A 14,835-nucleotide genomic window follows, 5' to 3' on the forward strand; every position below is an offset into this window, starting at 1 on the left:
AATACTGGAAGATAATGCATGCAATTTAGACTGCAACGTGGAACTTATGTAGAGGAACCTTATGGTTACTTTCCATGTATGGTGATGGGTGTAGTCGTCAGTTGTTTCCTTGATGTATTTCTCCAGGGCTGGCCCTGCTACTGGAAAAAGTGAAGCAGCTTCCTTGGGCACTTGATTTCATTGTCACGAAGCAGGAATAAACAGTTTGTTGTGTGCTTGCAAGGCATTTCTCAGTTAAAACAACCGTAAGGTGAACCTATTACAGGGTTTTCTTGGCAAGATTGGTTCAGAAGTTTGCCATTGCCTTCTGAGGCTGAAAGAGTGTGGTTGCTCAAGGTTACCCAGTGGGTTTCCATGGCTGAGCGGAGATTGGTACCTATTTATCTACTGGCATTGCATGCTTTCAAACTGCTAGGTTGGCAGAAACTGGGACTAATGATGGGAGCTCACTCCATCATGCGCTGCTTGGGCCTCGAATTGCCAACCTTCTGACATACGATCATCAGAATTGGCATCTTAACCACTAAGCCACCATGTCCCTTTGAAGGAATTATCAACTTAAATGTATAGGTATAGCTGGAAGGAGGCACCATTTAATTCTGAGTAGACATACACAGACTTAGACTATTAACTTTAGCTGGTTAATTGGTAGACCAATCTTAGGAGCTTTAATATTTTATGTTTGAAGGAATTATCAAATTAAAATATTAAAGCTCCTAAGATTAGTCTACCAGCTAAAGTTAATATTCCAAGTCTGTGTATGTCTACTCAGAATTCGGTGGATCTTTCTTCCAGCTACATCTATACAGGATTTCAGGATAGATGCAACTCTTATCAGACACAGTATAATAATCAATCATAGACTATCATAATAAACACGTGAGTTGCTGTCCTTGTATTCTTCTCACCATACTGGAAAGAATACATGTCAGGGGATGCCCATCACTCCTATCATTGCTCACCATTGCCTATTCTGGCTAGAGAGGATGGGGGTTGCAGTCCAATGTCATCTAGAGGGCTACTGATTCCTTGCACCACACTCCTCCATCCTGAATTTTCTAACATTTTGCATTTGGCAGACCAATAACTGGTACAGCAATGTTGCAATGTTAGAGGAGGGCAAGATATTAATTTTGACAACAGTTATGATACAAGCCACCTTCTGCTTACTCAAAAAACTGATGAACACATATGCATTCCAGCATCACATTTGGCTTAATACACTGGGTATAACTTTAAAAGCACATTGCATCAAGCCATGACTCTCAATACCCACTGCCCCCTTGTTACTGTTCCTGTTTTAAAGAATGAATTGTTTATATCTGTTTGTACCAATATTACCTGTATGTCACCCTGGTATCTCAGAATCTAGTATTCTTAGTTGTAGATTTGGACCAGTAGCCATTGGACATTTACATCAAGGACACTGGATCAGCTGGCAAGATGAGTTCTCTCAATGCAAGTCACGGAGGTCATTCAGGTGTTTTTCAGTCATTCTTTTTAATTGCATAGCTGTCTGTCTTGCTCCATTTCTAACAAGTACATTATTATTTCGGTTGCTGACAGACTCATATTTCTATCCTCAGGTACAGTATACAGTAAGTGATGTATAGTGGTTGGTTGTGCTTCAATGCTAGCCAATGAATGTTATTTATTACCAGTCCAGTCCTCCAGCATTTTCACAAGCATTTGCAATGAGGAAAATACTGGAATTTGGGGGGGAAATCTCTACGTGTAGCAGCTTCATCCAGAACCTGAATTTTTGCAAATGCCCACCTTTTCATTTCCTCTATCCAGCAAACGTTTGTCTTGTTCGCTCCCTCTCACTCTAATGTATCCCCATACATGAGGAACTCTCTCCCTTTATTTATGTGGTTGGTCTCCTTTGTCCCACTTTACGATATTATTGAAGACTCACCTGTTGGCTCTTGCATTTCCTAGTGAATGAACTGTCAAAAACCCCTCTGAGTATCCTTTGCCTAAGAAAACTCTATGAAATTCATGGGGTCATCATAAGTTGACAGGCGACTTGAAGGTGAATATACATTAAAACTGCAGCCTTGGACTCTTAGGAAGAATGATGTGACCACTTCTGGCAAGCAGATGGGAAGGACCATTTGAGCAGCTGTGGAGTTAGAACTAGAAAGGGACTGCAAGAACCATCTTCTCCAATTCTCTGTTCCCAGGCATTGCATAATTGTCGCTTGCTATTTGATGTTCTTTTGGTGCCTGTTTTATCAAACCATTTCCTGTATTGCTATGTACTTTATATGCATTAGCCTACTAGCCCCACCACCTTTCCCTTCTCCTTTTATGTCATGTCTTTTTAGATTGTAAGCCTGAGGGCAGGGAACCGTCTAATTAAAAAGATTGTATGTACAGCGCTGTGTACATTTACAGCGCTTTATAAATAAAGATTAATAACAACAACAACAATAACAACAACAACATACAGGAAGACACAGTGGCAGCACTCCTAGGTATGTCCATCCAATTTCTGTTCCAAGCTTTCCACCAAACTCCAAGGAATCCACTTTCAATCAGCTCTTCCTATCAGCAAATTCTTCCTATGGTTTATGTAGAATCTTGTTTCTTAAGTTTGAGCCCATTGGTTCATGTCCTAGTCTTTGGAGCAGCAGAAAACGAGCATGCTCCATCTACTATATGACATCACTTCAGATATTTAAAGTTGGCTATTGTGCCACTGCCCAGTCTCCTCCACACTAAACAAACCCAGCTCTTGAAGCCACTCCTCTTAGGGCCTGGTTTCCAGACCTTTCACAATCTGGGTTGCCCTACTCTGTGGACATATTCCAGCTTTTCAATATCTTCTTGAACTATGATACCCGGAACTGGGCACAGTATTCCAGGTGAGGTCTGACCAAAGCTGAATGAACTATTATCTTCCTCAATCTGCACAACAGACTCCTGTTGATGCAACCTAGAATTGCACTGTATTTTTTTAGTCAATGCCCCATCTAGACATTTCTTCTGAGTCCCCTCAACTGTTCTCATCCTGAGCCAAAGTCCCCAGGGTGGTATAAGCAATTCTTTTCTTGTTTGTGGCCGGTTGTCTGGCTGGCTTTCCCTCTTCTCCCTTCTCCCAGTGTACCACACATTATGGACTCTCTTATACAAGTGTCTTCTGCCAGTGCATCAGAGAGCACCCAAAATGCTGCAACCTCAGCTCTATACGTTTAGGGAAGCAAGTCATCAAGGTGCTGCAGTACTGTTGTAATCTGTGCTGTTTTGTTTGTGTACTTCCAAGTTTCCATACCACAAAACCAAATTCCAAACAGCACACATTTATTGTCCTTGATAAAACTTAACTCACCTTGATAAAAGCCATCCAGCCAGGCAAAAGTCTGGAGTCAGAGTTAAGACTTTTGCAAAATCAGACAGAGCCACTTTGTAGAACTATTACTTTAAATTGGGAAAACATCTTTCCTAAACTCAAACTATGCCAGTGTTTCAAAATTGCTGCTTGTGGGAAGAACTATACTGAAAATCTGAAAGGAAAAAGTTGAGACAAATTAGTAGAACAGACGTTGCCTTAATTACTTTTTAAAGCCTTTATCTTCCTCATTATCCATCCCATGGAAGAGGCATACATATGCCATTTTAGAAGCATTTTGTGATCACTGGCAAAAGAAAAAAGGCTAGTCTCTAAATTTTCAGGAAAATGTGTTTCAGTTACAAGCATATTTTTCACAATTTAATTATTTGTGGGTATATAGAGTGGTAAAAGAACTTGTACAGTTGATTAGCCCCATACTAAGCTGGGACGGGTGCAGCCTGACCCTCTCATTTAGTAAGGATCATATGTTTGCAGACTGAAGCTTTAATTAATAGAATTATTTGTTTCTTCCAAGTGACTTCAGACCAGCTGGATTATACAAGTCACTGCCATGAGAGCAGAAAAATTTTGGTCACTAGTCTTCAGATGCTGAAACGGCAGCAAGTGAAAACAAGCAGCTCCTAGGGAGCTGGATGTCTAAACAAGGGGCGGCCCCCAACATGCATATCATTCAAATTCTCCAGTGAAAACATTTTCCGCAGGGCCTGGAAAGTTTATTCGTTCTACACACATACATACAGGCAGTAGGAGCAGAAAGGTTTCAATTAACTCCTTGCATTCAGTTGAGTATATGGGTCCAGTAGTTTTAGCTCTCATTGATTCTTCTGCATAAATTGCCTTCACGGCGGCTATTCATATCCTCTCTTTCTCTGGGTGGATCTACACTGTAGAAATAATGCAGTTTGACACCACTTTAACTGCCATGGTTCCATCCTATAGAATCTTTCGATTTGTACCTTTGTGAGGCAACAGCGTTCTTCAGCACAGAAGTCTGAAGACCTTGTAAAACCACAGATCCCAGGATTCCATAGAATGGAGCTACAATACTAAAAGTGGCATTCGTACTACATTATTTTTATAGTGTAGATGCACCCTCTGCGTATATGCATCTTCAAGTTGCCTGTGGACTTATGGTGACCCCATTAATTTCAAAGTGTTTTCTTAAGCAAAGAATACTCAGAGGTGTTTTTGCCAATTCCTTCTTCTGAAATATAGCCTACAGCACCCGGTATTCATTGGCAGTCTCCCATCCAAGCACTAACCAGGCTGCTCCTGCTTGGCGTCCAAGATCAGATGGGATCTGATGCTTTTAAGTATTTAGGTCCATTTGTATCCTAGCATACAAGAATTGGCACAGCTAAGAGTTTGTGTTATGATTCCATTCTGCCACAAGGAAAGGAATGAACTAATTAGAATGAAAATATACACTCTAGAAAAAAAGATATCTTTTGGATTACAATGTACAGAATTTCAGACAGCAGGCATGCTGGCTGGGAAATTCTAGTTGTTTTAAAAGGTTGTTTCCAAGCTATGTAGACCTGGCATCCATACACAGCAGCAGGGCACCCACGAAAGCTGCTTAATGCCCCAATGACCTAATGGGCCCATAAGCACTGATGGTGGCCTAAGGCCCCTTATGTTGGGCAGCTTTGAGCTGCCTGCCATTTATAACTTTCCATAAAACTTAGGAACTACTGGTACAGTGTATATCTGGTTCATTGTTGGAAATTCTAAATAATGGCAAAGAGTTATCTGATGAGACCTTGGTTAGGAGTAGGGGACATTGACACAGAACATACAGTCTGGACATATCTGATTTTATTTGATACCAGTTTAGTAGTGACATTTTCCTGCTCTCTCAGAGAACTTCAGGGAGTTGCTTAGGACAGACACTGCAAATTCCATCAGAAATGCCTGGGCTTTTTGGTAGTAGTCCCTTAGGATAGGAATGAGCCTCCACAGAATCACAGAATCAGAATCCTAGAGTTGGGTGGGGGTCATGGGCCAGAGTCCAACTAGCGATGTGAAGGCCCAGAAAAAACAGGAAAAAGGGGGGGGGCCTGGAAAAAAACAGAAAACAAATTGAAAAAAATGCTGTATAGTCTCTTTGTAAAGACATCCAGCAAAGGAGACTCCACCGCTACTCTAGGCAATTGATTCCATTGCTGAAATGCTGTCAAAGAAATTCCTTCTAATGTTCAATCAAAATCTACTTTCCTGTAACTTAAAACCATTAGACATGATCCTACCTTCTGGGGCAAGAGAGAACCCACCTGAGTTATTTAAAAAGTGCAATCATGTAGAGGCTGCATGGCCATCTGTCGGGGATGCTTTGATTGAGATTTCCTGCATGGCAGAATGGGGTTGGACTGGATGGCCCTTGCAGTCTCTTCCAACTCTTATTATTCTATGATTCTATGATTCTATGTCACCCTCTCCGTCTTCTCTTCCCCAAACTGAACCTGCCCAGCTCCGTCAACTTTTCCTCATAGTCAGCCTTCCGTATCCACAGATTCTGACCCCATGGATTCAACCATTCACAGCTTGAAAATATTTCTTTAAAATCCAAAAAGCAAAGTGTGATTTTCCCCACACAATATACAGGGCATCATTTTACTATGCCATTGTATATAATGGGACTTGAGCATCCATGAATTTTGGTATCCCTGCAGGGTCCTGAAACCAAATCCCAGTGGCAACTAAGGGCACACCGTATGTTTTATTCTCCATATATCTTATCATCTTTGTTGACCTTCTCTGAACCTGCTCCAACTTGTCTATATTCTTCTTCAAATGAGGTGCCCAGAATTAAACATAGTACTCCTGATGCCTGACCAGTGCAGAATATAGTGAGGCTATATTAACATCTCCTCTGGTCCTTACATGCAAGCCTTAAGGAGAACTTTGAAGATGTACTTATTCTTGTGGCTTTAGGGAGATAATGGTTTTATATGTTATAATTGTTTTAATTGGAATTCATACTTTTCTACCTTTGTTTAGTCTTGTGCAAGTACCTGGAAAGATACAACCATTAATGCTACCCTAGAAATGGTGTTAAATAAATGAATAAATAATCCCACTAATACACACAAAAAGTGTAATTTCCAAGGAGCCATTTGGGAGTGTAAAGGAGGAGAGTGAAGCAGAATGACCACATACTCCAAGTACACGATTTAAGCAGATCGCAAAAAATCTAGGTTTTCTTTGGTATAGTTTGACAGGTTTTTAAGGGTACATTATGAACACTTTGTTTGATAAAAAGCCAGCATAAACACGGCCACATATAAATGTCTTCTCTAAGGATGGATTTCAGGTCATGATCTGAAAGCACACAGTGCAACAAACATGTTGAAACAGTGTTTGGATGGGAGGATAAAAAAACAAAACAAAAACCTAACCTTCCTGCAGACACTGTGTTTAGTGTCATATAAGAATAATGGGAAGTGAATAAAACTAGAAAAATAAATGGTTATGGAATATATGGAAGGTTTCTGTATAGCTAAGTTTAATGTCTTATTTCAGAGAAAGCAGACAACAGATAGTACGCTTCAAAATGTCCTATTTTGTATTCTGTGATTAAAGGTAAAGGTGAAGGTAAAGGTAGTCCCTTGACATGAATGTCTAGTCGTAACAGACTGTAAGGGCGGTGCTCATCTCCGTTACTAAGTCAAAGAGCCAGTGTTGTCCGAGGACTGCTCTGGTGGTCATGTGACCGGCATGACTGCACTGAAGGCTGTTACCTTCCCACTGAGACATGGTACCAATTTATCTACCTATATTTGCATGCTTTCGAATTGCTAGGTTGGCAGAAGCTGGGACTAGTGTTAGGAGCTCACCCCATCATGCAGCGCACGGGCCTCAAACTGCCAACCTTTTAATCTTCCGATTATCAGAATTGGCATCTTAACCCCTAAGCCACCACATTACCCTCTGAAATTCTGTGAACTGGATTTTCCCCTCTACAGAGACTCAGTAATAACTTAAATTGTTTGCTGCATAAATATCAAGCATACTTTTGCATCATATTTTGAAATGCAAAATTATAACAAATTATTTATAAATTATAAATAAATAATTTATTAATTAATTATTTGGCAAAAAAATAATACAGCAAAAAATGCTGTGCTGCTGAGAGTATACATGTGGGTTTTGATCACCAGTTCAATTTATCAGTAATAAAAGTGATATGTAAACAAGCTAAATACAAAAACATACTAATTAGCACATGGCTCCCAGAAATCCTAAATCATTGTTTTAGAATAAATGTAAACAAATATTTGAAGAATTCTGCAAAAGACTTGGTATTTGGTTCACTTTTTTATTTGCATTTTTTAAATAATTCTCTCATGTCCCATAATATAAACACATTTCTAGCATTAACAATGATACTTCTGGTGCACTTACAAACTGCTTGTGTATCCAGATTAAAAAGAAAGTATTTTAAACAAGCTGACCCCTACAGCTTTAAGGCAGCATTTCACAATCCAAGATTAACACAGCTGATGTGTCTCCTCTTGGCTAGATTGACATGTAAGCTGTATAGAAAGAAATGTATGGTACCACTGCAAATGGAACTAAAGTCAGATCCTACTAAAACATAGCTGCCCCAAAAGGTTACATTAGAATGTTGCTCAAGTATTCTTGTGCAGCAGAACAACCTCTTGATGTTTAAAAGGCCCTTGTTTTTACAAGTAATTTTAAAAAGATAGCTTTCTTTAAAAAACAAACACTGAAAACAATCATTCTTGTACGTTTGCCTATGGAAGTCCCACTAAAATGAATGGGACATGAGCAAAAGAGCATGTCCCATTCGTTCAGTAGACCAGGAAGCTCACAGATCCTGCTGCCGTCTTTTGATGTTCACTGTATGGAACCCTCACCATACAAAAACAGGAGGTAGCTATATGGAGACAATTTTCATCTGCTATTAAATTAGAAGGTCATGATAAGCACAATGATAAAAATCAGGATTTATTAACAGTCAAGATGGGCTACGTTTAACTCACTTCATAGTAGTCTGTCTTGCCCAGATGTTAAGGCTTTCTAACACAAGTACAGCTATTTATTTTGCCTCTGTCACTGCGGATGGTTGCTACATCATTATGCAAACATGACAAATGCATTTTATTAGTCAAACATTGAGTTCCACTCAAGTGCACTAAACATAATCAAGGCTGCACTGGAAGCCAATTTAAAAAAATCCCTATTTACCATTAAACTGTAGTTTCAATATTTCTCTTAATTAAATTAAAAGGAAGACCAGTAACCAAAATCTCTCCTTTTCCTGAAGTTTACTGGGTTTCTAATGTTTACTAGAATAATGAATTAATTTTAAAAAGTATTCCAGATAGTCTGGAATTTCATCTCTTTTTCCAGCATCTGAAGTACATTGGACAGAAGTGCCCATTTCCAGCATCTCAAACAGGTTGATTTATGAACATATCAAAAACACATTTCAAAAGTTCGGGAGGGTGGAATCTGTTTAAAAGGTCGCAAGTAAAAAAGCAAGTCAAAATTTTAAATATCCGGTAAGGAGTCCAAGACTGAGTAAATGAGCGAACCACAGCAAGAATTGAAGCCAATGAATGTATTCTTTAAATATTTTTTTAAAATGGCAGCAGCTGCCCTGCTTGTATGCATGTTTCCCTTATGTTTCATTTCATGCTAAATGGACAGATCCCCCAAATTCCTGAGTGTCATTGTAATACACGTGTGGCTACAAAGGGAAAAAATCCTCTAAAATGTTCTCTTTCAAAAATACATATTCCAGGTTCTGTCTGCCTCCACCACCCACCATGAGAGGTCAATTCAAGGTTTGTTTTGTTACACTTTTACATAAATGTTCACTGGATTTCTGGACCCTAATGTTTCTTTCTAGACCATCAATTCAAGACTATGTTCTAACGCTTGACTCTTAATGCTGATGTATATAACACATTTTTTTTTGTTCATACTGGCCAAAGGACAGCTTTCGACAAAAGGAATTTATTACTGGTAGGACTCTCTCACTTTGGCTTGCAGGGCATCACAGGTCTTCTTTGCATCCCCTAGGAGCATGGCTGTGTTGGGCTTGTAAAAGATGGGATTGTCCACAGCTGCATATCCGACACCTAGAGACCTCTTCATAACAATCACCTGAAATGAGAAGGCCATTTTAGATATAGCAAAAAAATAATAATAAACGAAAGTATTTGATAAGAAATAATTGAATAGTTAAGAAAATAATGAAAGCATTTGTGCAGCTTCCACCAAAGTTTTGCCATAAAATGTTCGGGGTATTGTTTGACACTCAAGACAGAAAGGTCAACTATACTCTCATAAGGGCTACCACAAGCTTTACACTTCACTTCACAAGCACATACTGGCCTAAATTATATTGGTAGTTTTGACTAGTGTAGACTTACTGAATCCATCAACTTTATCTATTTTGTTGACTCACCATTCTACAACTGATTGAATGAGTCTACTCTTGTTGGATTACCAACAGGATTCCAGCCATTGCACACCTTAAATCTGACATGAAGCTTGAGAGGACCAGGGTAAGCATTAGGCCCCATTCCACTCTTATGATCTCCCCTCCATCACTCTGGTGCCACCACACTCTGAGGTAGTGTGTTCCACTGCTAGATAGCTCTTACTATCAGGAAGTTCTTCCTAATTTTTAGATGGAATCTCATTATGGCTATGTCTCTGAATTCTACTCAGTCATCTATTACATAAATGCTGTAATTCACTATTTACTCTTTCTTTTTAAACCTGTTAAGAACATGAGTGTTTGTTCCATCTGTATAAGATTTTTGGGTTGTTAGGCATGGAAATAGATATGAGAAGAGGGGATTCCTTCAGCAGTGGCTTAGATCATTAAGACACTGGAGGTTCACTCTAGAGTGGGAGGGAAAAACAATATCCCACTATGAAGTTCCAACAAGCAGGAAAGTTTGGAAGATACTCTGTGGATAAAAGTTGTATATGCCCTGCCTCCTCAGCTTTCCAGCAGTACCAGCTCTCATACTGGCAAAAAGGCTCAGTAGGAGAAAGTAAAAAGAAAGAGATTTGACAAATTGTAAAAGATAATTATAAAAGATCTCTAAACAAATTAATGGCTATAAAGTACTCAGCAGAATACCACAATGTCTCTTCACACACCTGCTTGGCCTTCCAGACTTCTAGAACAGGCATTCCTGCAATGATAGAGTTTGGATCTTCTTGGGCAGCTGAATTAACTGTGTCATTAGCTCCAATAACAAGGACCAGATCCGTTTCTGCAGTCAAAATACAAGAGGAAAGAGACCACACAAGTACACACAGAATGATGAGGAGAACTTAGATTTCAATTGTTAGCAGCTTGCAGTATAGTAGTTAGTATGGAGATACCCTAAACAGAGCCTACAATTTCCACTAGAAGCTATCAACTGTCAAGGCCAGCCCTCCCTAGACCAATTCTTGGAAACAGTTGAGACAGGGATTTTTTTCCCCTGAAGTTTAAAAACTGATGGGGAACAGGATGAAAATATAAGTACCAAAACATGCATTTAGCAAAGAAACTGATAAGAATACCTTTCAATGTGTGTGCTTAATAAGAACAGCTGTACTTTAAATTGCCAGATTCAATACTTTAATCAAACTGAGGGCAATGTTGTTAGTATGGTAATGCTTTTAAGGGAGAAAACACAAACAAAGTAAGGCAAAAACAGAGAAAGACATATAGTATTTTTCTTACCTGGAAAGTCTCCATTAATCTCATCCATTTCTAGGACGATATCATAAGGTACACCAGCTTCTGCAAGTAGCACATTTAGTTGGCCAGGCATACGGCCAGCCACAGGATGAATTCCAAACCTAAGCATGGTGGGATTAAGAAGTGGAAGAATCATTTATGAAGTACATATAAAGCATCAGAAGTATTTTGCTTCCTTGTTAATCAGCATAGCAAAAACATCACACTATATTCTCAAATATAAGAAATAGAAACCCACAGCAGGTAGAGTAATTTGCCTGACACACCACAAAAGTAGAGATCTGAATCCAGGTTTTCAAAGACCAAAAACCTGGTTTAGCTCTTCATACTTTGAACACAACTTTCTTCTCCCCTCAGAAAGGGTATCCAAGAATAAATAGCTCAGATGCTCTATATGTCCTATAAGGAGTAAACATTGTTCACCACTTTAAGACACGAAATGATGAAAGATTGAAGACAAAACGTAGTACTTCATTACACAGTGGGATGTTTTAAATATGAAATTTGCCATCACAAAATGTGCAGGCCACTGATTGGGGTGTCAGGTGAAAACAGGACAGGGCTTTTACTGGCTGCACAAAAAAGAGAATATCAATTAATGAAGCATGCATGACAAGTATCTGCTGAAATTCCTTCTTCTACATTACTATTAAAGGTACAAAAGCCCTGCCCTGTTTTTCATCTGGCAGTCCTAACCTGAGCATTGTTGTTGTTGTGTGCCTTCAAGTCATTTCCGACTTATGACAACTAAGGTGAAACTATTACAGGGTTTTCTGGGGCTGAGAGGGTGTGATTCACCCAAGTCACCCAATGGGTTTCTAGGGCTCAGTGTAGAATCAAACCCTGATCTCCAGTGTCGCAGTTCAAATCTCAAGCCACTGCACCATGTTGGATCTCATGAGCCATGAGCATAGATAGCTTTAAAGGATTAGACACAACCATGCAGAATAAGGTCATGAATAGATGGCCATAGTCATAAAGGAACAGGTAAATTGTACATCCAGAATCAGATGGAGAATGCCTCCAAATACCAGGTTCTGGAGAACAATAACAAGAGAGGGCTATAGTACTTGGGCTGTGCTTATGGTATTTCTATGGACATCAGGTTGGTTATTCTGAGAAACAATAGGTCCTTGGTCTTGTACAACAGCACTCTTCCTATGTCCTCTCACACAATAAACTGGCTGCCATTCTCAATAGTATTTGCATGTTTAAGCAATATGTAGAAAAAGGAGTAAAAGAAATTAAATAAATGACCAACACAGCCACCATTACATCTCCATATGTTACAACCACCATCACAATCCAGCAGATTAGCCATATCTGAAACCCACTAAAACATGAGGAAAGAGAGTAATTTATCATAGTGTCAGCCTCAACCTTCCCCCACCCAAAAGTTTACAGCCAAGAGCAGCTATGAGTATTAGTAGTTTCTAGTCAAAAATAACTATGACAAGGAGGGTACATTTCACAGCTGGGTTTAGAAAAAAAATGAACTTAAATAGCTTTTCTCAAACACCTCCAGGGTAAAAAGTTACTGTTAAGGAAAAACCAATCCCTACAAAAATTCAACATGACACAAGATTTTGTTCAGAACCCAGGTCTTGTCCAAAGAGCAAGGATTTAGCTGTTCCTGGATCGGACCTCAAATACAAAAGGAATGAACTCCTGATGTTATCACACTAATGGGGGGTGATTCCTGCCATAAAATTGCTGAAGAGATTAAACCTGTGACAGGAAAGGCAGGAACAGAGAGAAAGATCATAGCACATTTACTTAATTAACTGCACCAGGCCATTAGAAACATGGTTTTTAAAAGCTTTACCTTCTGTTCCTGGAAATCTCTGGCCTGAATCTAAGAAACATTGAATGGAATGATATAATAAAGAGGCTGCTCTGTTCCTTGAGGCAGTATGGTGTTGTGGTTTGAATACTGTGCTAGGACTCTGGGAGACCAGGGTTCAAATCCCTTTTCAGGGATACTAGTACTAAATCTCACTTGTCCAATAGATTGACTCTAGTTTGGATAAATAGCTAGAATTTGGGCCAGCAAATTTGTTTTAATGAATCTATCAAGAGACTCATCACGCAAGTGTCATAACAGTGTGAGCATGTACATCCCATTTACTGATTGCATTCCCATGTGTATATACAGTCATCCCTCCAGTGTTGCGGCTTTGATATTTGCGGATTTGATTATTCACTGATTTCATCAATATGTTCTCTCTAGGACTGTCTAGGTCCTCCAGTGCAACTCTTTGGTCAACTTTAACTAAAAGTTGCACTGAAAGACCATTTGTAGCTACTCCAGTGCCATTCTATGGTCAGTGTATGTTGGACATTGACCACAGAGTTGCACTGGAGGACCTAGAGATTCCTAGAGAGGTGTCCCCTTCAGGTAAAAACATGGTGTTTTTGTTATTTGCGGTTTTCCCATATTCACAGGGGTCTTGTTCCCCTAACCCTAGCGAATATGGAGGGACAACTGTATTCCCATTTACCAGACTGGTTGGAGAAAGCATTTCTGTGATTTTTACTTGAAAGTTACAACTAGCTTCTAACCATTTAAAAAAAAACATAAGATCTAGAAACTTGGAAAGATGCAAGAAGGCAAAAAAAAGATGGAGAACAGTGTATTTTTTTGCTTGCAAAGCACATCTGCAAAACTGCACATAGCCCTGAGTATACTTCATAGAGGGAAATATTTGCAATCCTTCTAGCAAAGACCAGATGTAGAATCAGATATACAACAGCAAAACAAATAGGACAAAATATTAAGAAGCTTAAAGTTTCAACCAGCCAGCCACTCAGTAATTCAAGCCATGTGAAATAGTACCTATGCTTTCCAGAACCCACAGTGAAACACAATAGCTTTTAGAAGACCTTTTACACTGAAGTCTGTGTGAGAATCCAGGCAAGAGATGAAGTTATACTTGAGCAATTTTTATTACAGTTCAGACTTGGATGTTATATTTTACTTATCTCTCTTGCAGCAGAAGTGATCAGATGCTCACTTACATTCTCTCACACATACACAAACACTCGCTTACATTGTCTCTCACAGACATACATACACATGCACACTGATTTTCACTGCTGGACCTTAATTAAGAGAAATGTTGCCAGACTTCAGAGTTAATTGTTTTCCTTTTCATAAAGCCCAAACAAGAAAGAGCAGATGGCAACCAGAGCTTGAAAAAGGTACTTTTTGGATTGTTGTTGTTGTTGTGTGCCTTCAAGTCATTTCTGACTTATGGAGACCCCAAGTCGATGCTATCACAGGGCTTTCATGTTCGCTCTTGCCCTTGAGGCTGACAGAGTATGACAGAGTGTGGCTTGCCCAAGGTCACCCAGTTGTTTTCCATGGCTAAGTGGCGATTTGCACCCTGGCCTCCAGAGTCTCAGACCAACACTCAAACCATATCACACTGTCTCCCTTACTTTTTTGATTGCAACATCCACAAATCCTGAGATTCTGGGAGTTGTAGTAACTTGTAACTTTGCCAAGCGCAGGATTTTTTAACCCTTGTCTTATAACCTAAACAACTAAAAGACACATGTATAGTGGTTGCAGGACACTATCAGAGCTGTACTGGTCTTATCATGCTTGCTCATCCAAACTACTTTTCTGGTTGGCTCACTAGCACCAGAACTCTGTTATACAACTGATTCTAAATTATAGAACTATTCCGAGAGAAAACCAGCCACTGCAAATAAGTTCCTTAATTATAAGTACGGT

The 14,835-nt window shown here is 39.4% G+C and overlaps 1 protein-coding gene across 5 annotated transcripts in view; it reads right to left on the reverse strand.

The window, feature by feature from the left end:
• Nucleotides 1-7,662: 7,662 nt before the first annotated feature.
• Nucleotides 7,663-14,835, reverse strand: part of NNT (nicotinamide nucleotide transhydrogenase) — a 77,159-nt gene continuing 69,986 nt past the window's right edge. For all 5 annotated transcript variants that reach the window (XM_042449619.1, XM_042449618.1, XM_042449614.1 and 2 more), the window contains 3 exons: nt 11,079-11,197; nt 10,505-10,620; nt 7,663-9,493 (listed from right to left, as the gene is read on the reverse strand). In XM_042449619.1, coding sequence (XP_042305553.1) covers nt 9,347-9,493; nt 10,505-10,620; nt 11,079-11,197 — 382 coding nt within the window. In that variant the 3' untranslated portion in view covers nt 7,663-9,346. The remainder of the gene's footprint in view (nt 9,494-10,504; nt 10,621-11,078; nt 11,198-14,835) is intronic.

This window comes from Sceloporus undulatus, chromosome 2 (genome assembly GCF_019175285.1).
Source record: "Sceloporus undulatus isolate JIND9_A2432 ecotype Alabama chromosome 2, SceUnd_v1.1, whole genome shotgun sequence".
NCBI lineage: Eukaryota > Metazoa > Chordata > Lepidosauria > Squamata > Phrynosomatidae > Sceloporus > Sceloporus undulatus.